The sequence below is a fragment of the Urocitellus parryii genome, chromosome 3 (genome assembly GCF_045843805.1).
Source record: "Urocitellus parryii isolate mUroPar1 chromosome 3, mUroPar1.hap1, whole genome shotgun sequence".
NCBI classification, from domain to species: Eukaryota; Metazoa; Chordata; class Mammalia; order Rodentia; family Sciuridae; genus Urocitellus; species Urocitellus parryii.
The window spans coordinates 105,627,013-105,653,351 of record NC_135533.1 but is presented as its reverse complement, the minus strand read 5'-3'; the positions used below and the strand labels follow the sequence as shown (position 1 = coordinate 105,653,351).

Below are 26,339 nucleotides of genomic sequence, written 5' to 3'. Positions count from 1 at the left end.
CAGCCCTGTTTAGTTTGAAATAGAGTCTCCCTAAGTTGCTTAGGTCCTTGCTAAATTGTTGAGGCTGGCTTTAAGCTCGTGATCCTCCTGCCTTAGCCTCCAGTGCTGCTGGGATTACAGGGGTGTGCCACTACACTTAGTTGCACTTAATTTATTTTTAAGTCACTAATACCATCTAACATTAACTTCATAATTTTTCACTAACTGCTGTGTATCAGGAAATAGCAACATTTTGTTTACAATGATAAATGTCAATGTTAATATTAACAATTTTAATGCAAAAAGTTCAAATGACATGCAGTGCTATAACTTTCTTTTATTGGCTTAAGGACTTCAGTGGGTATGTAGACTAAGAGTTCTAAGGGCTCTAAGAAAGCACATTATTTAATCACCCAGACCTAAACTATATTGACTGACACACAGAACATACACAATAAATATTTATAGAATGGAATAAATGATTGGATAAGATTAGCAGCTGCTCACCTAGAAAAACAGTGCTATCCATATGAAACCTGAGTATGCCCCTTGAAGACAGTGGAATTTTCTGGGATTGGAAACCAATGAAAATTAGCCTTGGCCCATCAATGAAATTTGGAAAATAAACCCACCGGCTGCTAATTTTCTCATTGACATTGCAGAGTTGTTAAGAGGAAAAAATTAGATAAGAGAATTTAAAATCATAGTGTCATGATTATTACCTAATAAATGGCAGTTTATTTACCTTCAGGAAGCTAATATGATTCATACCATCATATTTTCTGTTTAAGTACAAGAAAATGGCTAAACAAGAACATATAAAGCACTACTGATGGTTAAGAATGATTTTAACATGAGATCTAGATAGAGTTTAGTTAGGAATCAAAATTATGACAAACATTTAGAGTAGGGAGGTCCACAGGATTTTTGTGAGAAGCTACATTTTACTAGCAAGTATCAAGAGTGCCATGGTTGAATTAGGAAAATATGTTGCTGTTAACTCTCTATATTTCTGGGGAGTTATATGAAAGAGTAGTTTTGAAATTCTGTCTAATTTCTGACATCCCTGATCTGAAAGCAAATGAGCATACTTCAAATCACACTCTGGTGAAAAGCAAAGTCTAGTTGAAAGTCACTAGACTGAATCTTAGGTTGTTACTGAACTTCCCTGAGCTTGCATTTACCTTGCAAAGAGAACAGTGTTACCCAGTATTTATGGAAATCCTGAAGTTAAAAGAGGTATTTCATAGCTATTGGTTCATATGAAGAGATTGCTTACTGGAAAATTGTCACTTTTCTTCCAGTTTAATTGTAAGAATTACCTGCTAAGGAAGCAAATAATCCCTGAGAACAAACAGAAATAAAAATATAATTGTATTTGTTTCAAAATGTAAATATAATGAAGAGAATTAGAAAATGAATATTCTCATAAATTAACTTGGAAACAATTCTGCCTAAAATTTAAATTCCAGGAATTGAGAAAATAAGAAAGATTAATCATTAAATATTATGAAAATTTAAATAAAATTGGGAAATATTTCTAGTTACTGAAAATTGAATTAGAAATTAAGGTGGCAATATTCCTTTTAGTTATCAGGTTGCATCATAACATACTCAAATGATATCAGGTATTTTCTTTGATTAATCTTGATAACTCTGTGCCTATATAATGGCTCAGCCATGGACTTTATGTACTTCTCTGAATATAACAGGTAGGGGTAAAAGGTATATATTTCTTGGATTACAAACAGCCCATGAGTCAAAAATTTGGAACACGTTTTCATTTAATTTTTCATATTTTTAAAACGTTGGGTGAATACTCTCAGCCAGATTTTCAATGTCACTTACTACTCAATGGGATTTATTCACTTAAAAATTAGGCATTTGGGCTTAGTTAATTTCTTCTGGTTTTTTTGGTGTGTGTGTGCGCGCGCGTGTGTGTGTGTGTGTGTGTGTATGTGTGTGTGTGTGCGCGTGTGTTTTAAAGCTAAACTAATAGCCAATGCTTGGCAAAATTCATAGTTAAGTTTGACATTGTGGTGACAACCATCACTTTTGAGTACCTTTCCGACAGGCTAAGGAACCTGCCATATTTCTTCATAGACAACTCATTTTATTGATTTATTTTATCAGTCCCCTATATACCTAGTGTTTATGTTATATAGAAAATTACAATATGCAGAAATTTTCAAAATCATAAAAATTAAGATAAATCTGCATTTCAGAAACTGAAAATAAGCAAGTAAATTTCAAAACTGCAAACAAGACTTCTTTTATCATTAATATGTATGTCTCTTTAATATAAAAATTTTCTTCAGCACCAGAACTTTTACTCCAAAACCAATAATTTTTTCCTGACTTCATCAGAAATGGCTAGTGGCTACCAAAGTTCACTCTAAACTATTACAATGCAACATTGGGGAATTTGTTATGTCCTGACTACTTGAGATCTGCAAGTTAAGTGAGAAACCAAAAAAACAACAGGGAAGAAAAATAATACTGGGAAGTTATATCTGTCTTAAGCAAGTACCTATGTATTAACAGACTGAATTCAATTCACCAGGCCTTCAACATAAAGATACTAGGTAAAATTTAGGCAACTGAATATCTCATAATATAAATTAAATTTACAAAATAATAGAGCAAACACATAACTATCATGCAAAGTATATATTATTTTTAAACCATATACTAAAACAAAATACCAAATTAGTGTTGACAGAAACATACAGCAGTAATCCAGTTAAAGACTACAGAAGCTGTATTATAAACAGTGGCACTATTGTTGTACATTGAAAAAAAAAATGGCTACTATCTTAACTTGTTGAGAAGGATCCATGGAGCAAAATCTGGGAAAGAAATAGACTGTTGTCAGAGGAGGGTCTGTATACTCAGGACCTTCAGCTAGTAGTGCATTGTTTCCTGGTGTAGACTTGAGCCCAATTTTGAAGATATTAGTTGGCCATACTGAGGAGGTTGGCTGTAAACTTCTGTGTGCAATCGGGATCCTCAAAGAATTCAATTAAAAATGAGATCTTTGCTTAGAATACTAAAATAGTAAAAAAGAGGTTGGTTTTGAGTGAGGAATTGGTAGTAAGTAAGCTATTTCATTTCCACTGTGGAACAATGAGAACTATAGCTTTGGAAGTGCAACTGGAATTTTAAAAAGTTATGTGCTGTAAAAATGCATTTATACCAGAATAAATGAATTGCGCTCTAAATATAATCATTCAGGATAACTATTTACTACATCAGCCATTGACAGATGCTGCTAGTGAGACAAAAAAATAAGGAGTGAGTAGGTACAATAAGAAGTTAAGGTTACAAATTATATTGGCCAAAGAAAGCACAAAATATATCACCAATGGTGCTTGTTTGTATTTTTGATTCTTCCCAGTATTCAGATGGAATGATATTTAGATTACTTTTCTTCATTGTGTGTGTTAGAGAAAAGTCTGATTTTAAACAAACCTAAGTAGACTTGATTTCTTGCCTATTGAAGAAAATGTGATAAATTATTAATATTGGTAGCCCATGCTTTATATCTATAATTTTGTTTTCCGTATGTTGAAAGAGTGTCCATTTAAATAATAGATTTAATTTTCAACAATGCTTGTTTGAAATACTGTATATATGTTTCAAGTGAATGTACATATTAAAGAAACATTTCACTGCTTGAACCCAAAACCAAAAATAGAAAATATGTGCATTTTCTGAAAATTTAAAGACTTTAAAACATTGTGTACATACAACATTATGCTGGGAAAGTCGATAGAAGTACTGCTCAAACATATTGTATTCACTATGCCACAAACTTAAAAATGGATGATAATTCATCCTTAACATGTTTTATTACACAAAGATATATTATAAATATTAAAAGTATATGAATAAGCATATGAAAATTAGGTTCACAGAATATAAACTACTTGAAGTCAAAAATACTCCGGCCTTCCATCTGTACCAGCTGTAACATCACTGGGGCCTCTGTGACTTGGCTCACGATTAATGTTTTTTGCACCCAAGAATGACATATATGTTTTTGAAAGTATTTTATCTAAGACTTCTGTGAAGTGCAAATGAAAGTACTAAAAATTCTACCCCAAAAGGAAATATGTCCTGTGGCTGAAAGATACTTGAAAACTTCTAAAGTATCAGACAACATCCCAGAACTATTCTATGATTTACATAAGAAGCTTCATATAGGTTTAAAAGTTTAAAATAAATTCATATAATACATTTGTAAGCACAATTTCCTTTTTTATTTGAATAAATCATCTAAGAGTTATTAGATACTTGTTGATCAAAACTATTGGAATTTGGAGAATTATGGTTTTCCAAAAACTTCTGTACTTGAATTGTGAGGCTTTTTTAGTTCTATGTCCAAACAATTATATTTTGGAATCAGAGAACTTGGGGTCATACACTCCTCTTTTTATTATGTAGTTATTGAAGTTATCATGCTTATCTAGTAGAACAATTTAATTGGTGAAAATCTCAGCAAAGAATTCTGTGGGAACAGAGGGGATAAAAAGCAAATGTCTACCTGAGATAGCTATGTAAATGTGACAGCATGAATTATCTGCAAGGAGATGAGTAGCTTTTGTTCAACAACAATGCAGATCATTCCATTATTATTAAGTATGTGCAGTGTCATTCATCCAAATTCTGCCATGTTTGGTGTATGTACTGTTCCTTATGAGGAGAAACAAGTGAGGGGGTTGAAACGGACACAGGAAGAGAGATACTTAGGGCCATAGCAGCCACTGATCTCCAGCCCCCAGGAGTAGTTGAGACAATTGTGTCCTGACCACTTTATACTGAGTGAAAATCAATTTCCCCATATGAAACTCTATTTACTCTCTGTGCAACAAAATTCTTGGTTTCCTGCAATTCTCCCAGCATTTAAGATTCTTACCGCTGTCATTGTTTCAGAGCTCACTGTCCATTCTGAGAGGGATTGTATTCTCAAGGGAAATAGGAAAACTTGGCTTTGTAGACTGAGGCTGTAACCACATTGTGTTTTGTGAGAAGAGAAAATGCTATGCGCTTGCTGGGGGACATAGCTCAATAGCCCACCTACCCAACTGGTGTAGGGTCATTTGTTGGCAAAATGGTACCTTTATATAACCTAGTCTCAGAAAAACTACTGTTGAGTAATGGAGGAATAGCTAATATCTAGCAGTCTTTAATACTAAAAGTTAAGTTTTAGAAAGCTGATCATACCTGAGAGTAATTAGTTAATAATTCCCCTGAGTATTTTCATGAAATTTATGAGCATGTTAATACACTTGACTCAAGATGTTCTTTATAAACAATATGAGCCTATGTAAATGTCCTGGTGATTCAGTTAGTGGTGGCTTCAATTTACTAAGGTCTACAATACTTCAACTTTTCACCAATGGTAGATGTACCAATTTTTCCTGAATATTATTTTTAATTAATGAACTTTTAATATAGTGAGTGCCTCTCCTCTTTTTTTTTGTACTCTACCCTCCTTTTAGTAAGCTTTTCTAATCACTATTTCATGGTCTTTAGTTTGACTCCTAATATAATAACACAAATTTTTTATTCCAGTTATGCTTGAGACCAAAAGCATGTGAAGGTGAGAAACCACTCCTTATTCCTTTTTTTGTAATTATAACCCTTTGTGCTAAACAGGTGTGTAATTCCGAATTTTGGAATAAATTAATCTATAGAAAAATCACTTTAAAGGTTTAAAATAGTGATTGCAGTTTTGCTTTCTTCATCCTGCACCTATTAAGACCCTGACTACCTCTTTCATCAAAGAGCCAAGTGTTGATGTGATCCACAATGGTAGAACTATCCTCCAATTACACTGGTCAGATCAGCAACACTGTGCAGTGGCGTCTTTTATTCTCTGTCCAAATGAAGAGGAGATTATGTTTAAACACAGGAAATTTTAGAGTACACTTGACCTTCAGCTTTATATCTTTCAACATAATTGAACAAAAGAAATGCTTTCTCACTCTGCTCTTAATGGCAGATGCTCTGTTATGGAGGATGGATGCTTTATTCTCATTAATAATATGACCACACTGAACTGAGGTTGGAGATATCTGTACCATATTTACATTTCAATTTCAAACTTGTACAGGATTTTCCTTCTATTTTCTCCAGGTAATCAAAGGACCCTTCCATTTTGAAGCATGCTTCAGCTTGATGGAACAATCATACAAGTTTTCCAGTCTATCGTAATCCTCATTTTAGGGAATGGAATAGAATCATGCTTAGAAGAGAAGATAACAAAAATGAAAATGAAATATATGTATATGTTTATTTATGGTCCACAACATAGGAGAGCTGTAAAAAGTGAAAAAGTGTATTAGTAATCTTTTATACCTACATTTCCCAAATGAATGAGAATGAACTGATAAAAGCAATATGTTGTTATAAGAAGGTGGCATTATGTTTATGTGAATTTGTCTGTGCCTTCTAGGGATGAACATCAGATAGATGTCTGTAATTAAATAGAATTTGGACAAGGTTTCAATAGAAACCAGTCCTGTTATGATCCATTAATGGATGGATGCACTAGTCTGTGTGAAGCTGTGCAGGGGGACAGGCAATCCTTAGCATCCCCGTTTGAAGCAATCAGAACTGACAAAGATATGCAGGTACACAGTGAAGACGGTTGACAGCACAGCATTTTTAATCTGTATCTATAGAAAACATTTATATAAGCTCTCTAATAGAGGGATTATAGAAATACATTTATTATATAATAGTGTACTTTAGTGTACTTACTGTGAAAATAGCACATTTATTTAGAGAGGGATTTTATGCCCAAAGTTCTTGTTGATGTTTTGAAATATATCCATCTCCTTCTTTTGCAGTAATTGTTACCAAGAAAAGCAAATGTACCAACTATTTTCCATGATTCCTTATCAAAAGTCTTCTCCTTTTGATTGATACTTCCCAGTCATCTAGAATGTTCACATCAGTAAAAGGGTCTAGAAAAACGTGAGAGTTTTTATATTGTGAAGTGTCTACATCTGCCTGCATTCGTGTCTCGTGCACATGGCCTGCCGCTCAATTCTCCATGTTCCTTCCTCATAAGTACAGTGACATATGGTGCACTCGTCGGTCTTCACTTCTCTGCCAGCTGGAATGACAGCAGTTTCTGCAAAGCAGTTTGGACCTGAAATGCAGAAGAACATTTTAAGTGTGTGCATAAATATATGATCAATATAATTAGGTAATTAGCATTATAATATATATTTTATTCACTCTTTTTTATGAAGGATAGTGGGAAAGTCAGAACTTCAGTAAAATGAAGTGCTTACTCTCCCTTTTTCATCTGAAATGAAACCAATGCATTTAAAATTTTATGAGTGATAATGCTGTGGTTTTCATTATCAGACTATTCCATTTTGAGACCTTATGTATGGCCATATTTGCAATCATAGATTTAATTCATACTAAGTAATTATAGAAAAAGCATTCTCATTAACCAAGACCTTCAGAGAACCAGTCATATTCCTCTTGACATTTTTTAGCAGAGCTCAAAGAAGAAAACATCTTTAAGTAGCATAAATCCATCATACTTTCCATATCTCCTGGAGCAGGTTTTCAAACTTCATCAGACTTTTCGTCACCTGGAAGACTATACAAATACTGGTTGCAGGTCCCACCCAAGATTTTCTGACTCCCCAGGATTGGAATGGGGCCCAAAAATTTGCTTTGATAAGTTCCTTAGTTGATGTGGCTGCTGTTTGCGGGGGATCACACTGTGATAAGCCCCTCCTTAGCATGCTCCAGGGGTATATCTTCAACAATCTTCCATAAGAACTGAGGATCTCTGTAATTCAATTAACATTGATTATAACCTTGTCAAGCAATAAAGATGTCACAGCCACACTTCACTCTATAAGAAAGTCAAATATGTGAAGAAAATGAGTATTAGAACAATTTCCAATGTGAACTGGAACTAATTTTAAAAATTATTGGCTTTATGTTATGGTTCATACACCTACAACTGCTCTGCCTCCAAAACCCTCTCTAAAATTCCAACGTAAGTAATCACTAACAAAGGCTCCAACTTAGAACTTTAACAGTTTGTGAGATGGATGGTGGAAGAAGACCCTCATTGTTGTACAAATATATGTATGAAGATGTGAATTTGGTGTCAACATATCTTATATACAGAGATATGATAAATTGTGGTATAAAGGTATATTAAGAATTGTAATGCAAAAAATAATAATAATAATGAGAGCTCCTGTAAAAATTAATTAATTAATTAATTTTTTAAAAAAGAATTTTCATTCTCCAAATTTCTTTGCTTCTAAAATCTTTGAGGATGTGCTCACAATCAAAACATGTTTAATTATAATGGGTAAAATTATCAAAGAGATAAAAAGGTTCATCTGCAAAAATTTTAAAATTAATCCAACAAAGTGCTAGAGTAAAAAATCAGTCCTTTTACACTTCCAAACTGTCTAAGTCACACTTTCTAGTACATGTCTTTCAAATCAGCTCTAGAATGTTGTGCTTAGGATATACACATAGGTGCACATGGCCCCCTTCTCCCTCTCTTGACTTGTTTTCTTCTTGTTTCCTATTGAGACACTGCTGTAAAGTTCTGCCTGTGATCTCTTCTCTTCTCCCTCAGACACCTTGAAACTTTACAGTCATTCATTTGAAAACGACTCAACATTCTTTTTTGAGCTCTGGTTTTGTGCTTCCAGAGGAAATCTGTCTGCACTGTGTGCTGATACCAGGTTGATCATGCCTAGGCCTTGTGTCTTTTCAAGCTGACATCTGATGAGCTTTATTTACATTAAAGACAACCAATTCATAAACTTTGGTAAACTGTAATACTATTTAAACTCAAGACCCCTCCCTACCCAGTTGCCCTGGCATGATATCCTGATACTCCCTGAACACAACCCTCTTCTGGCCACCCACACACTTCAGCACCACTGTCCTTTGCATAGGATGAGTCTTCCTCTGCTATGTGAGACAAAAGACAGACAGTGCTACAGTGGTCATTTAGGTGGGACCAACATTGTGAAAGTGTTCCTAATTTGGTCATACTGTCCCTACACAATACCAGAGCTGCCATGAATTTTACATTAGGCCTGAGCTCTCTGAAATACTTTTTTTCTTTCTGTTTACCATCTTTCTTTGCAGAGTTTGAGGACACAATCTGCTTCCAATTCAGCATAATATATGGCAGTGTGCTTTCCACACAGAAGGCACACCATAATTGCCCAGGAAACCTGTATCCTTAAATTATTTACAGGTTTTAAATCAATTTGGATTACTTTATTTTAAATCAATTTGGATTAAAAACCTGGTACTGCCACTTAGTAGTTAAGTAAGTGTGGACTAAATAATGTTTTATACTTCATGCCAAAGAATCTTATGAAATAATACACCTCTCATATGCTTTTGAAAACTCCAACAAATATCCTTTCCTGAATTAATTTTTCTATGCCAGTGTTAATAGTCACTTTTAAAGGTTTTTGGTGATTATTAGTTTATTTTTAATATCACTGATGGGTTTTGGTCTTTATTTTTCAATGTTTTGCAACCCACTGCAATTTTTGTTCTTTTTGATGTTCAAATTACCTAAAATTTGGCTAGAGAACTTCAAGCCAGTTGTTATATCTTTTGACATGCATCTTTGGTCAATAGAAGCATCTTTAATTTCTGAACCAACATGATAATTTTAGCTCATATTTCCTAAATCTAAAATTAGCACTTTTCCCAAGGGACCCTAATTCCTTTCAGTGGAGAATATATTTAGACATAAGACCTGAATATTGTATACACTCATTGTACTGATCAGACACTGTTTGCAGGCCCTCTTCAGAGATAGGCACAGATAGAAATGTACATAAGAAATTTTAAAATTGTGATTTCATAATAAATAGTTCAAAAATTTTTCTTAGATTATATATGTATGTATATACATATATATATATTTCATTTATAATGAAACACTAAATTTATCAGTTTTACTTATTTAATTTATCTGATAGTTTTTAATTCCACATATATTTCTTTTTCTTTTCTTTCCTTTTTAAGCCTGGCTCTTGCTGTATAGCTGAGACCACCAGCAGGTCACCATGCTATCTTGTGTGACGCCTTTGACAGAAATTCTCCTTTATTAAAATCATTGACTAAGGTGGAAGTCCCGCCCTTGGCCTCCCATGAGGACTTATGAAACACAAAGGAGTTGGGAGCTGCTGGATGTGGGTGGACAACCCAAGCACTGTCAGGTTGCAACTCTAAGGCCAGGCACAAGAAGAAGAAACAAAAAAATGATTAACATATTCACATTTTCAAATACTACAGTTACTTTTATCCTACGGTTCACATAAAGCAATTTTAAAATTATACCAAATATATTATTCTTAATTAATAATGAATACATTTTCTTTGCAATTCTTACAATATATTTTGTTTAAAAGTCACACCTGTAAACTCATACACTTGGGAGGCTGAGGCACGAGGATCACAAAGTTCAAGGCCAGCCTCAGCAATTTAGCAAGGTTCTAAATAGCTTAGCAAGACCCTGTCTCAAAATGAAACATAAAAATGTCTAGGAATGTAGAGGAGTGGCGAAGTATCCCTGGATTAAATATCCAACTGGAAAAATAAATAAAGTCACTCAATTCCTCTCTGTATAGTCATGTTATCAATAACATACTGTTAGTTACATTTGCTTCCATGTGTCCACTCTACCCATTACTACTCTGTCACCTCCCACCTCTGGCCTGTATAGTCAATATTTTCATCAATTTCTAATGTATTCTCCTAGTGTGACAACTGGTTTTTAAAAAATAAGAAACTTTTTTTTTCCTCAAAATGCAGGATCTTCTTAACAATTACATACTTTACTTTTATTCTTCCTTAAGGACTTGTCCCAGCTAATCACTTCATGTTAGAATGGAGACCCTCGTTGTTTATGGCCTCACATGCACATTCATCATTATTCAAAATGAGTTCTACTGCTGGGCAGTTTGAAATTGGTCCCTCGAATCTATGAAGTGCATATACGTTCAGTGTGTTTTTTTAATCATCTGCTTCAGGCAAGAAGAGATACACAAATTGTTGGGAACTTAGTGAAAAATATATTCATGAAGAAAAGCAAAAAGCCAACAAAAATATCAAGTGTTTAAATAGTAATTAATATACACAAACCTAGAGGCAGAACACAAGTGACATTCTGTTTCATATAGGAAACTTTCTATTTCACACACTTTTAATTATAGTTTTATATAAATTCCTCTCATGACAAATCATGCTAAATGAATCATGAGGAGAAACACTGATTCTGAACCTTCCTTGTCACAACTTCCACGCTGATTGCACCCAAAGGTACTCTAAGCATTTGAAATGTCAGATGTTAAAAATAAAAAAAAGAGTAACTCTTGATAAGAATTTTACAATGATATGGTTAATTAAATTCTGACAGGTGTTCAATATTAACCAGATTCATTATCCCCTTTTTTTTAAAAACCTTATAGAACTGCCCAGGCTGATTATGTTGGCAAAACATGTGAATATGCCTTTGTCTCATGCAGTGTCAGTGAGGAAGAGGAGGGGTAACAAGTACTTCACATATGGTATTTAAATATGGTTGGGTGTGTGCCCCAAGTGTTCATGTGCTGGAAGCTTGGTCCTCAATGTGACAACATGAAGAATGACTTAAGAGGAACTTAAGTCACTGTAGGTGTGTCTTTGGAAGGGATTAAGGTTGTTCTGGTGAGACCCCTAAGAGCTAGTGGTTTAAAAGGCTGAGCCTCATCCTGAATAGACCTTCTGGCTTCCTGACTGCTGAGGTGATGGATCTTTCTCCCTCTTTCATGGGGTCTCACTATTGCAATGCCATCCACCATTTGGTTCTCACAGGGACAAACTGGTGCTGGTGCCATGCCCTTAAACTTCTATACCTGAAGCTAAATAAACCTCTACTTAAAAAAAAAAGTGCCCTGTCTCAAATATTTCATTATAGCAACAAAAAAGGATTAATATATGAACTGTTAAAGAATTTATGAAGTAAGCTTTCTTCATCTCAAACGACATCAGCTCAAGTAGAGGATTTTTCAGGTAATTTTTAATTAAAATTATCTGCCATTTTACCATTTTTTCCTACTTCAAATATTTCGTTTATGACACAGCTGAGGTTATTCTTCTTGTATTTTATAAATTCTTTTGAATCAAGGCCATATAAATTGTTTTATAAGTTATAAAATTTTAATATAAATTTAGAATTCCACAACAGGTTCAAATTACTGACATTTTCTAAATTTTTCTTCTTAGAAGCAGAATTCCTGTAAATTAACCAAATTGTAAGACTGTTTCAACAAACTCCCTCTGAATATTTGGTGACACAGAAACACATACGACATACACAAAGTTAATTTTATGAAATAGTTGACGAAAAAGCTTTGACTTTGAAATTGTAGAATTAAATCAAACCAGGAAGTTGCAAAGGTAGTACAGAGGAAACTCATGCACTCTTTAGTCTCCCCCAAAAGTTAGATCTTCCATAATTATAAGAACAATATAAAAAGAGAAACTGATGAGATATGATATACAGGTATACATCTATGTTATTTTCCCACATTTTGTGTTATCAGGACCAAAATCAAGACACAGAACTGTCCCATCACCAGAGTACTCCCTCATGCCACCCTTTAAGTTGTTTGTATCTTCCTTCCTTCCCCAACAGAACCATTTATGTATTTTTCATATCTACAGTTGTGCCATTAAAAGAACATTATAGAAATGAACTCATGCAGTAGTTTGGACTTTAAGACTGGCCTTTGAAGCTCAGCATAATGCTGTTGAGATCCACCTATATGTTAGGCATAAACAGTTCATTCTTTCTTTATAAGTGATGTTCCAAGGTGTTATGGTTTGGATGTGGTGTCCCCCAAAAGCTCACATGAGACAATGATAGAAGGTTTGTAGGTGAAATGACTGGGTTATAGCCTTAACCTAATCAGCAAATTAATCCCTAGTGAGATTAACTGAGTGGTAACTGGAGGCAGGTGGGGTGGGTCTGGAGGGAGTGGTTCATTGGGGGTGTGGCTATGGGATATATATATATATATGTGTGTGTGTGTGTGTGTGTGTGTGTGTGTGTATCTAGCAGGTGGAGACCTCTCTCTCTGCTTCCTGATCACCATGTGAGCTGCCTCCCTCCACCATACTCTTTTGCCATGATGTTCAGCCTCAACTCAAGCCCTGAGGAATGGAGCCAGCAATCTATGGACTCAGACCACTGAAACCATGAGCCCCCAAATAAACTTTTTAACCTCTACAATTTTTCTCACCAAATCTTTTAGCACAGTGACACAAAAACTGACTCAAATGCAAGGTGTGGATATAACACAGTTTAACGACTCATAAAGCAGAACACTTTTCTCCAGTTTGGAGCTTGTTATGAATAAAGCTACTATAAAGATTCCTGTATAGGCTTTGTGTAAACAGTTTTACTGTCTGAGGGGGATACCTCAGAGCAATTGCTGGATTGCATGGTAGTTGTATGTTTAGTTTTATAAGAAATTAATAAACTAGAGAGCCTGTAAAATCTACAGTCCAACCAGGGATACAGTTTATTCACATACTTATCAGCATTTGGCCTTGTTACCATACTTCTAAAAATTTTGTCCTAGAAATTGAACTCAGGGACACTTTACCAATGAGCCACATCCCCAACCCTTTTCGTTTTTTTTACTTTGAGACAGGGTCTCACTAAGTTGCTTAGGGCATTGCTAAATTGCTGAGTCTGGCCTTCAACTTGTGATCCTCCTCTCTCAGCCTCCGAAGCCACTGAGATTACAAGCATGAGCCACTATGCCCAGCTTTGCTTAGCCATTCTGATAGATGTGTAGTAATATCTCACATTTTTAGTTTGTTATTTCTCATCATCTCATGTGTATATTTGCCATTTTAAAGCTTCATTTGTTAAAGGTCTCTTCATGTATTTAGCCTGTTTTTTGGTTGGCTTATTTGGGTGTTTTTTTTTTTTAGTGTTGAATTTGGAATATTATTTTTATATTCTATGTACTATTCCATTGTCAGACAGATGACTTGCAAATATTTTCTCCTGTTTTTTTTTAGCTTGCCTTCTAACATTTTAAGAGGGAATTTTTCAGAGCAAATGTCTTATATTTTAACATATCAATTTTCTTTTTTATAGGTCACACCTTTGATTGTCCTAAGAAAATCATCAAGAGCTCTATGCCCTAAAGATTTTCTCCTATCTTATCTCATAAAAATGTTATAGTTTTATGGTTTACATTTAAGCCCATGATCCATTTTAAGACAACTTTTCATAAGGAATGAGGTTTATGTTGAGATTTTTGTGTGTGTATGTTTATGGATATTCAATTATCCCAGCACCATTTGTTGAAAGTTTATCCTTTTATTTTCTTCTGCTTATTTTGGATTTAATTTAATTTCACCTTCTTTTCCTAGTTTCCTAAAGTAGAAGCTTTGATTATTTATTTTAGATTTCTTCTTTTCTAATATGTGTATTTAATGCTATTAATTTCCTGAGCACTGCTTTCTCTCGTCCCACAAGTTTTGATAAAGTGTTTTCATTTTCATTTAGTTTTTAATATTAAAATTCCCTAAGATTTCTTCTGGATCCATGTGTTATTTATAAATGTGCTCTTAAATCTCCAAGTATTTAGGGATTTCTCTGCTGTCTTTCTGTTTTCAGTCTAATACTATTATAGACTGAGATAGATAGTATATGATTTTCATTCTTTTAAATATGTTGTGGTGTGTTTTGTGGTCCAGAATTTGTTCTTTCTTAGTGAATGTTCCATGCAATCTCGAGAAAAATGTTTATTCTGCTGTTGTTAGATGAAGAACTCAATGGATGTAGTACTATCCAGTTGAATGCTGTTGCTCTTCAAGTCAACTATGTCCTCCAATTTTCTACCTGCTAGATATGAAAAAGGAGTACTAGAGCATCCAAAGTATGATGATGGATTCATTTATTTAGTTTTGTATTTCTGTCATATTTTGCTTCATACAGTTTGATTTTCTAAATGGAGACAAATACCTGTTGAAGATGTATTTTTCTTTCTGGAGAGCTGACCCCTTTATCATTATATAACTTCTCTGTTAGCCTGCTATCGTATAATATCCCTGATAACCCTGTAAATGTATGTAACAAATTTATGGCAACCACTAAAATTTTTTTAAGAAGGAAGGATAACAGATATGCTAAGGAAATAGAAAAAAAGGAATCATTTTTTTAAATTAAAACAGCAAAAGCAGAAAAAGAATGGAAGACAAAAATAGAAACTAAGAATGAAGGTAATGAATAGAAAATTGTAACAAATATGATTGACATTGACAAAACTACATGAATCATCACTTTGAATGTCAATGATCTAAATACACCAAGTAAAAGAAAAGAGTTTTTCAGAGTGGATCACAAAACAGTGCACAACTATTTGTTGAATATAAGAAACCCACTTCATGGATTAAATACACTCATAAATTTAAAATAAAGAAATAGAGAAAGTTGTACCATGCTAACACTAATCAAAAAAAAAAAAAAAGATCCAGTTGTAGTGGCACATACCTATAATCCTAGCTTCTTGGGAGTCTAAGGCAGGAGGATCACATGTTTGAAGCCTTCCCAGGTAACTCAGTGAGTCCCTGTCTCAAAAATAAAATAAAAATGGCTAGGGGTGTGTGGAGAGTGGTGACAGGAACCTGGTCTCTGATTCCCTCATGGTTGCGTTTGTACTGGGAGCTAACTCTGCAAAAGTGCAGGTCAGGATACCCTCAGCTGCTATGGTAACACTGGCCAGGGGAGGCTATGTGCCAAGGTGCACAGCTCTGACAATTGGAATCTTGGATTCAGATACCCACTCCTGGGGTAGAGAATTCTGGGTATAACAAGATGGCCTCATGTCTCAAAAGTTTCACCTTACCTTCAGACTGCCTGCTCTGTTAAAACTTTCTAGCAAATAACCTGTTAATGACAAAACCTATATAATAAACGTGCTGAGGTAGCGCTGGTAAGCCTCACCAGGGCTTTGCTGAACCTGGCCCACCTTTTTCTCTATGTGTGTGTCTGTTTGTCTTTCCTTCATCCCCTCATTACCTCTCTGGTTCCTGAATTAACAGCCCAGGCATGAGGTCTTGGCAGGGGTGTATCTCAGTGGTAGAATGCCCCTGGGTTCAATTTCCAGTACTGGGGGGTGGATGTGGGGCAGAAAATAAGAAAGTCTATACGCAAGCAGAAGTAGTTGTATTAATTTCAGACAGAGTGGATGACTAAAAATCTTGGGGAAAATATCACTTTCAATTACTCGGTAAACTACCTAAGAGAATACTGATATATGAAAGTAGATTGTGCTACTATAATCACTCAATGACAAACGAACTTCTATACATTTAACTTCATTAGTAAGTAGGGCAATGGAGGAAAAACATTTAATTTTAACCATAATTATAAAATTTGTTTCATATTTATGCATTTATGTTTTATATTTATATAAGGCAGAACAATTTCAAAATATGGAAAATTACATTTAGAGAAAATAAGCATTTGTCAAGTCACATGGCTAATAATTGCTGATACATTACATTTTATTATATTAATTTGGCTTGGCTACAATTAAAGTACCCATTGGGTAAAAAAATGACTAATTTCAAAATAATTATAGCATATAATATTTTTTTTTCCTCAAGGAGACTTGATAATCGTTGCTGAAATGATGTTTTCTGTGCTGATCTGAATTTAGGACAGAGGGTTCACAATTGGGAAGGTTGTTCACCTGGATCACATAAGTATGTGAACCCCACTCACTACAGGTGATGATACACAGGGGTTTGGTTTGAATGCTGGTCTCCCCTCAAAATCCCTATGTTGAAACTTAACAATGTGCTAGTATTAAGAGATAAGGTTTTGGATGTGATTAGATCACAAGGAATTAAATCATGAGAAGTCCTAACAGATGAGAATAGCAATCTTATTAGAGGCTTTGAGGGAGGCATTCATCTTCTTTGCCGGTACCTCTTTCTTAAAGTGAGGACACAAGCAGAAGATGCCATCATGTAACAGGCCCTTTCCAAATGCAGAAACTGCTAATCCCTGGGTCTTGGACTCTACAGCCTCCAGAACTGTGATGTAATAAGTTTCTGATTTTCATAAATCACCCTTTTTGTCATATTATAGCAGCACAAATGGACAAAGACACATGGTATCAGAATGACTTGAAATTCTTCACACAGTTAACACAGACTTCGTCCTGGATGGACATGGACACGAAGAAGCTGCTTTTCATCCCTTTAAGACCCTCCACAGTCTGCCCCACTGTTGCCATAGATACCAGCACAATCTAGACCAGAAGAGGTGTGTTAACTTAAGATGTGCTGAACTGAAGACAAATCAAGCTGGAACCTCCTGGGAGATTTGGATTTGGACATCCTTCTCAGCTGCTCCTGTATATCCAACAAAACTGCCTTTCACAGTGACAGTCCTTGGAACTCATGCATGTCCTCCATTGATTGGCATCCCCTAGGGGCAGGAGTCACAGTGACATCATGGTTTCACTGCAGGGTCTACTACTGCTTACAGCACAGGGAAAGAGCTCAGTGTACGTAAAAATGAGTTAAAATTTTAGAATTAGACAATTAATTGACACACTGAAATAAACTACAATGGCTGTATTGATGAGCAAGTTGCCAGTATGTTTTAGATTTGTACCACAAGGAATGGTGCATCACAGAAGACAGAGTGTTAATGAGAAAAGACACAAGCACATGCTTGAGGTCATATCGCTTTCTCTTCCATCCAGAACTGAACACTGAGAATGTCCCCCCGAATCCCAGAAGGGCAGAGCTATGGAGCAGAAATCCATCCAGTTCAGGAGCCCAGCAGGGACAGCATTCATTGGTGGCTGCACATTTTATTTTAGGAACTAGATTATTGATAATCTTTCTTTTGGAGCCATGAAATTAGAATAAAAACAATTATTAAGTATACAGAACTTCCCATACCTGTTGAAGTAGCTACGTTTTCTCTATCTTACTGTAAATCATGTTGCTCAGCAGAACCCTAACTCCCAAGTATGAAATTTCCCACCTGTTATTTATAGAGAGGAAGTAACAGGTGTTGCATCTCAATTTCCCTTTTGTAAAATTGATTTCATTTTTAAAATAAATGACAGTGGAATGCATTACAATTCTTATTAAACATATACAGCACAATTTTTCATATATTTGTATATAAAGTATTTTCACACCAATTCATGTCTTCATACATGTCCATCACATTCCACCATCATTGCTAACCCCCTGCCCCCTCTGTTCACCTCCCACCCCATGCTCCCCCTCTCTGCCCCAGTATGAATCAGTCACCTTGTATCAGAGAAAACATTCAGCATTTATCTTTTGAGGATTGGCTAACTTCACTTAGCATTATCTTCCATCCATTTACCTGCAAAAGCCATAATTTTATTCTATTTTGTTGCTGAGCAAAATTCCATTGTGTATATATGCTACATTTTTTTTATCCATTCCTCTACTGAAGGGCATTTAGTAGGTCCCACAGTTTAGCTATTGTGAATAGTGCTGCTATAAACATTATTGTGGCTGTGTCCCCGTAGTATGCTGTTTTTAAGTCCTTTGGGTATAGACTGAGGAGAGGGATAGCTGGATCAAATAGTGGTTCCATTCCCAGATTTCCAAGGAATCTCCATACTGCTTTCCATTTGGTTGCACCAACTTGCAGTCCCACCAGCAATGTGTGAGTATACCTTTTTCTCCACATCCTCACCAACACTTATTGTTGTTTGTCTTCATAATAGCTGCCATTCTGACTGGAGTGAGATGAAATCTTAGAGTAGTTTTGATTTGCATTTCTCTAATTGCTAGAGATAATAAACATTTTTTTCATATATTTGTTGATTTATTGTATATCCTCTTCTGAGAATTGTCTGTTCAGGTCCTTGGCCCATTTATTGATTGGGTTATTTGGTTTTTTTTTTTTTTTTGGTGCTTAGCTTTTTGAGTTCTTTATATACCCTAGAGATTAGAGCTTTAACTGATGTGTGAGAAGCAAAAATTTTCTCCCAAGATGAAGGAACTCTATTCATCTCAGATTGTTTCTTTTGCTGAGAGGAAATTTTTTAGTTTGAGTCCATCCCATTTATTAATTCTTGGTTTTAATTCTACGCTAAGCCCCTGGCCAACATCATTATAAATGGAGAAAAAAAATGAAGGCATTCCCTCTAAAAACTGGAATAAGACAGGGATGCGCTCTTTCACCACTTCTATTTAACATAGTTCTTGAAACACTGGCCAGAGCAATTAGATGAAAAAAATTAAAGGGATACATATAGGAAAAGAAGAACTTAAATTAGCACTATTTGCTGCTGATATGATTCTATATCTAGAAAACCCAAAAAGCTCCACCAGAAAACTTCTAGAACTAGTAAATGAATTCAGCAAAGTAGCAAGATATAAAATCAACAATCATAAATCAAAGGCATTTCTGTATATCAGTGACAAATCTTCTGAGAGGGAAATGAGGAAAACTACCCCATTTACAATAGCCTCAAAAAATAAAATAAAATACTTGGGAATCAACTTAATGAAAGAGGTGAAAGATCTATGAAATGAAAACTACAGAACCCCGGCTGGGGATGTGGCTCCAGCGGTAGCGCGCTCGCCTGGCATGCGTGCAGCCCAGGTTCGATCCTCAGCACCACATACAAACAAAGATGTTGTGCCCCGCCAGTAACTAAAAAATAAATATTAAAAAATTCTCTCTCTCTCAAAAAACAAACAAACAAAAAACACTACAGAACCCTAAAGAAAGAAATCAAAGAAGACCTTAGAAGATGGAAAGATCTACATTACTCTTGGATAGGCAGAATTAATATTGTCAAAATGACCATACTACCAAAAGCACTATACATATTTAATGCAATTCTGATCAAAATCCCAATGACATTCCTCATAGAAACAGAAAAAACAATCATGAAATTCATCTGGAAAAGTAAGAGACCCAGAATAGCTAAAGAAATCCTTAGAAGGAAGAGTGAAGCAGGTAGCATCACTATACCAGAGCTTAAACTATACTACAGAGCAATAGTAACAAAAACAGCATGTTATTGGCACCAAAACAGATTGGTAGATTAGGGCCTACTAATCTACTACTAGACCAATGGTACAGTATAGAGGACACAGAGACTAGCCCACAAAATTACAATTATCTTACATTAGACAAAGGTGCGAAAAACCTGCATTGGAGAAAAGATGGCCTCTTCAACAAATGGTGCTGGGAAAACTGGAAACCCATATGCAACAAAATGAAATTAAACCCCTATCTCTCACTATGCACAAAACTCAAAGTGGATCAAGGACCTAGAAATGAAACCAGAGACCCTGCGTCTAATAGAAGAAAAAGAAGGCCCTAATCTCAATTTCCCTTTTATATACTTGGAGTATTTTAGATTCACAGGGCATTGGTCTCAAAAGGAGAGGAAAGACATTTTCTAATATGCCTTTACATCTTTATTTTAAGGGAAATTAAGAAATTAAAAGTACGTGTGTCTGCACACCTATGTGTTCATGTTTACATATCTGTCTCTCTGGTAAGAATCTAGTACAAAATTACTTTTAAACCAGAACAGATAAAATGAGGAAAAAAACAAACAAACAAAGGACACCAAAATAGGCATAAAAATGAAGCAAATTTATATCTGTAGGAGAAATAATCTTCATCAAAAGAAAACATCTGTCAGTTAGAAAACCACCCTGCCAGATCAGCATTCTCTCCTGGTGGTTCCCAGGGACTAATGTAAAGGAGCCTGTTTTTCATAGTTCACCTTTCCTTCCAGCCTCTGGAACCTACTGCATAGCTCCTTAGTCACTCTACTCCAATCCTGTCAAGTTGCTCTTCAAAGTGAGTCGGGTCAATGACCCAGCCAGCTCCATTTTGTCTCTTTCAACTCCATTTGCCTTTTAAATGTCTGTTTCTTTGCCTTCTGAGTAACTTTCTTCTCCAGTTACCTTGTAGTCCAAAAACTACAGGCTTGGTTAATAAGCATCTTTATGACAAGGGACCAAATCTACCTATATGTAACCGAAGGCCTAGCAAAACAAATCACCCATGATGGATGAGATTACTCCTCTATGCAACACAAGTCCTGAGGCTGCCCCCCACCCTTAAGCAGAAGCATTCATCTCATGGGAGCCAAACTGCTTCCCTCCACAAGCAATAAGCACCTCTGGAGTCACCTCACAGAACTAGAACTGAGATAATGAACAAGTCCTGACCAGGATGACCTACTTTGCTAGCTATGCAAACCTCCCACCCATAGAAACAAGTCCCCAACCCTTGCCTTTATTCCCCTTCTTCTATAAAACACCAGTTTCTGTCAGTCCTTTGAAGACAGGGCTTTGGTCACCGTAACCCTACATCTGTTCGTCCTTGTGTTTTGCCATGCAGATTGAAGCTCCTTTCCTGTCTCTCACCACTGCTGGTCTCTTTGATTGGCACTCTGGGATGAGTCAGGTCTATTGGGACTACAGGAGTTGGGCCTTCGCCCAAGAACTCAGGTAATGATATAATTTATCACATGCCACCCAATCTCTGCCAAAATTCAAGAAATAAAATGCATCTTCATTTTTAGGGGCTAATGCATTCACATGCTCTAAAATATAAAAATACTTATAAAATATAAGTATGTCCCACTCAGGGGAATGGTGAGAAATATTTTCCAAAATTCCTACTTCAATATGGCAGAAAATATCCTGTTTAAAAAAAGAAGTCCCCACTGTAGAGTATATTTGGGACAGGTTTCATTAAATGCCAGAAATGAGGGTTCTTGAGATCTTTTCAGAACTTTAACTATGTTGACATGTACTGAGAACATCAGTAAAAGGGCTGGAGTGGAAATATTTTCTAAATTTATTTGATTATGAAAGCTTTTATTCACAAATAATTGTTAGCATCTGAGGAACATTTATATTTTATACAATGAGTCAATAAATTATGAATGAAGTGTGTGAGTGACCCCTTTGCATGGTCTATGCAGAGCTACGAGGCACACACTGAGGGCATGTACACACTGGTTCATGAGCAAATAATGGGTCTGCTCACCCAGCTTACAGTGCTCATGACCAAAGTGCCAACACATGCATGAAACCACCACAAGATCAAGGGACAGAATATTACCAGGACCTAAAAAGCCCACTTGTTTCCTGATCCTAGTCTAGCTTCTAAGACAACAGAATGAGTTTGCCTATCCCTGAAAATAAGATTCATAATGTATATACACCCCTCTTTGCGATGGGCTTCTTGTCCTCAATATCTTGTTTGTGAGATTCATTCACATTGTTGAATCTACTGTTGATCTCATTCTCAGCACTGTATGGCCTTCCATTTTATCAATTTACTACTATTTATTTACTACTTTTTATATATATTTACTTCTAATATTATTAGGTATTTACTGCCAAATATCTATCAATAATAGAAAGCTGCTGGGCACTGTGGCCCACACTTGTAATCCCAGTAACTCAGGAGACTGAGACAAGAGGGTTGAAAGTTTGAGGCCAGCCACAACTTAGCAAGACCTTGTCTCAAAATAAAAACTAAAAAGGGCTGGGGAAGTAGCTCAGTGTTACAGCACACCTGGGTTCAATTTCCAGTACCAAAAGTAAATAAATAAATGAATAAATAGTAGAAAACTACAGTAGTTTGGAAGTAACTTTTATAAGGAACTATTTATGAGATGAAAAAGTCTACTACAAATATATACATCCTTGGTATGAACGAACTAACACACACATCTCAGGAATGGAATAATTGCTTGATACTATGTTTTTAGCTGTAGTAGAAACTGATAAATATTTTCCTGAAGTGTATGCAACAAATTGATACCCAGAATCAGTGTCTTGAGAATTCCAGTTGATTCACATCCTTCATTTGGTATTGTCAGTTTTTATTGTTATATTTTATGGATCATGGCAGGTGTGCAACAGTATTGATTGGTGGTTTTAATTGCATTTCCCTGATGACTCATTGTTTGGATATTCTCATTCAACATGGGTCTTTTTACATCTTAAATACTGAAAGGATTTGTATTAACAACATTTAATCCTGAACTGTGAAGACTTTCTTATTCATTTATAAGAATCTCATATACCCTGAATAAGTCCTTTGATGGATGGTTGCAAACCAAACTTCCATATATAATTATTGCATTGTTATCTCTCTTTTTAGTTCGTCCCAGTGTTTCCCTACCTATTTTAAAACGACATTAAAGCTATTAGGTACACATATGTAGTTGAGTCATATCTTGTGGTTCAATGGAGCCTGCCATTTTTTGTCTACTGATGCTTCTTGCCTCCAAATCCACTGTTTCCCCAGCTGCCTTCAATTGGTGAAAGTGTGCATGGTCCAACCTTGTCTCTCTTTTTAAATTTTTTTTTTTTAAATTATAGTTGGACACAACACCTTTATTTTATTTATTTATTTTTATGTGGCGCCAAGGATTGAACCCAGGCCTTTGCACGTGTAAGGTCAGCAGTCTCCGCTGATCCACAACTCCATCCTGGTCTTTTTAAAATTCAATATCTTTCTACCCTAAACCTCTCTTGAAAACAGTATGTAGAGTTCCAACAATTGTGTTTGAAAATCTTTTTCTTTTAATTGGTATGTTTAATTTTAATGTAATGAGAAATACATCTGCGTTACATCTACAGCCTTATTACTGATTTTGCATTTGATCCATCTGTGTTTATTTCTTTTTCTCCTTTGTTGTCTTCTTATGAACTTTTTATATTCTTTTCCCCATATTAGTTTGTTCTTTTCTTATTGCTTGAAATATTCCTTTTACAAAATTTTAATAGTAGAAAGAAACATTCTTCAGTTTTTTTTAAGAGAGAGAGAATTTTTTAATATTTATTTTTCAGTTTCCGGAGGACACAATATCTTTATTTTATTTTTAATGTGGTGCTGAGGATCGAACCCAGTGCCCCGTGCATGCCAGGCAAGTGTGTTACCGCTTGAGCCACATCCCCAGCCTCTGAAAATATTCTTAATTGCCTTTATTGGTGAAATTTAACTTTGATGGTCATAGAGGTCTAGATGGTGTTGACAGGGCCCATTTCAAATTAGAAGCCCCCAAATAATTTTTTTCTCCAGCTGTTTCCTGACAATATGCTGGTTAAGCTGCATTTTACACCCTACCTTCCCAGAGGCCATAATCTTGTGTTGAGAATGCAAGCTGAAAGGGCTCCAAAGCCCTGGCTTGGGAACAGGAGGACCCAACAAAAGTTGGAGAACCAGAATCTTAACATATCTCTGGGCTCAGCCTGGCTGAACCTACATATGTAGATTTCCTGGCTTTTGTTCCTGTCAATTGTAATGTTTCTGTATGAGTTGTATGAGTTCTTTTCCCAGTTTTGGCCAAACCGGGATTATATTCTGTTATAATTTCGATGTGAAGTGTCCCCCCAAAACTCACATGTGAGACAATGCAAGAGGGATCAGAGGAGAAGCGATTGGGTTATAGCCTTAGCATCATCAGTTAAATAATCACTGATAGAATTAACTGAGTGGTGACTGGAGGCAGGTGGGATGTGGTTGGAGAAAGTGGTTCATTGGAGATGTGGCTATGGGGCATATATTTGAATCTGTACAGTGAAGTCTCTCTACTTCCTAATCACTATGTGACCTATTTCCCTCTGCCACACTCTTCCACGGTAATATCCTGCCTCACCTTGAGCTCCAAGGAATGGAGCCTTCTGTGAATGGACCTCTGAAACTGTGAGCCCTCTAATAAACTTTTCCTCTCCTAAAATTGTTCTGGTCAGATCTTTTAGTTGCAGCAGCAAAACAGTTGACTAAAACACATTCATTTTTCCTTTTTATATTATTTTCTCTTATTTTTGATCCCAAGGACCCTGCATAAGAAGTAAAATCAAGAATTAATAAATGGGATGGTATCACACTGAAAAGCTTCTTCAAGCAAAGGAAACAATCAAAAACATGAACTGAGATCCTACAGGATGGGAAAAAAATTTTATCATACATACCTCAGGTGAGGATTAATTTCCAGGATATACAAAGAACTCAAAAAATTTAACACCAGAAAAACAAATACCCAATTGATAAATGGGTAAAGGAACTAAAAAAAAAAAAAAAAAAAAAAAAAAAAAACAACAACAACAATTCACAGAAGAAGAAATACTAATGGTCAACAAATATATGAAAAAATGTTAAACATCTTTAGCAATTAGAGAAATGCATATTAAAACTATACTGAGATTCCAACTTACTCCATTCAGAATGGCAATTCTCAAGAATAAAAGTAGCAGGCTGGAGCTGTGGGTCAGCAGTAGAGTGCTTGCCTGGCATGTGTGAGACACTGTGTTCGATTCTCAGCATGACATATAAATAAATTAAATAAAGGTCTATCAACAACTAAACTATTATATAAAGTCTGCAATTAAACTCTAAAGAAAAATAAATTGACCTGGAATTTACACATTTAAAAAAAGAATAAAAGTAGTAAAAAATATTGGTGAGGATATGGAAAGAAAGGTACTCTCATACATTGCTAGTGGGACTGCAAATTGGTGCCACCACTCTGGAAAGCAGTATGGAGATTTCTTAGAAAACTTGGAATGGAACCACCATTTGACTCAGTTATCCAACTCCTCAGCATGTACCCAAGGGACTTAAAATCATCATACTATAATGATGCTGCCACATCAATGTTTATAGCAGCTCAATTCACAATAGCTATGCTCTGGAACCAACCCAGGAGCCCTTCAACAGATTAATGGATAAAGAAAATGTGGTATCTATACACAATGGAATATATATGAAATAAGAATAAAATAATGGCATTTGCTGGTAAATAAATGGAACTGGAGATTATCATGCTAAGTGAAATAAGCCAATCCCAAAAAAACCAAAGACCAAATTGTGTCTCTGATTTATAGATGCTAACCTAAAACAAGGGAGGTTGGGTAGGGGAATAACAGAAATCCATTGGATTAAACAAAGGCAAATGTAGGGAAGAGGGGAGAGGAATAGGATAAACAGTAGAATTGATCAGACATAACTTTTCTAGCCTTGTATTTGAATACACAACCAGGTAACTCCGCATCATGTACAACCACAAGAGTGGGATCCTAAATAGAATAAGTCATATTCAACTTCTATGTGTGTATAATTTGCCAAAATACATTCTACTGTTATATGTAACTAAAAAGAACAAATAAAAAATAAACAGGCTTTGAGAAAACAGTCCTCAGAAGGGGGAAACCCTGGATTAAGGCATTTTCCAAAGCATCTAGATTGACTATACTGAAATGCCCAA

The 26,339-nt window shown here is 35.5% G+C and overlaps 1 protein-coding gene across 1 annotated transcript in view; it reads right to left on the bottom strand.

Moving 5' to 3' along the window:
- Positions 1-6,989: 6,989 nt before the first annotated feature.
- Vwc2 (von Willebrand factor C domain containing 2) overlaps positions 6,990-26,339 on the bottom strand; it is a 154,821-nt gene continuing 135,471 nt past the window's right edge. The window contains exon 3 of the mRNA XM_026403667.2: positions 6,990-7,141. Within this exon, the coding sequence (XP_026259452.1) occupies positions 6,990-7,141 (152 nt within the window). The remainder of the gene's footprint in view (positions 7,142-26,339) is intronic.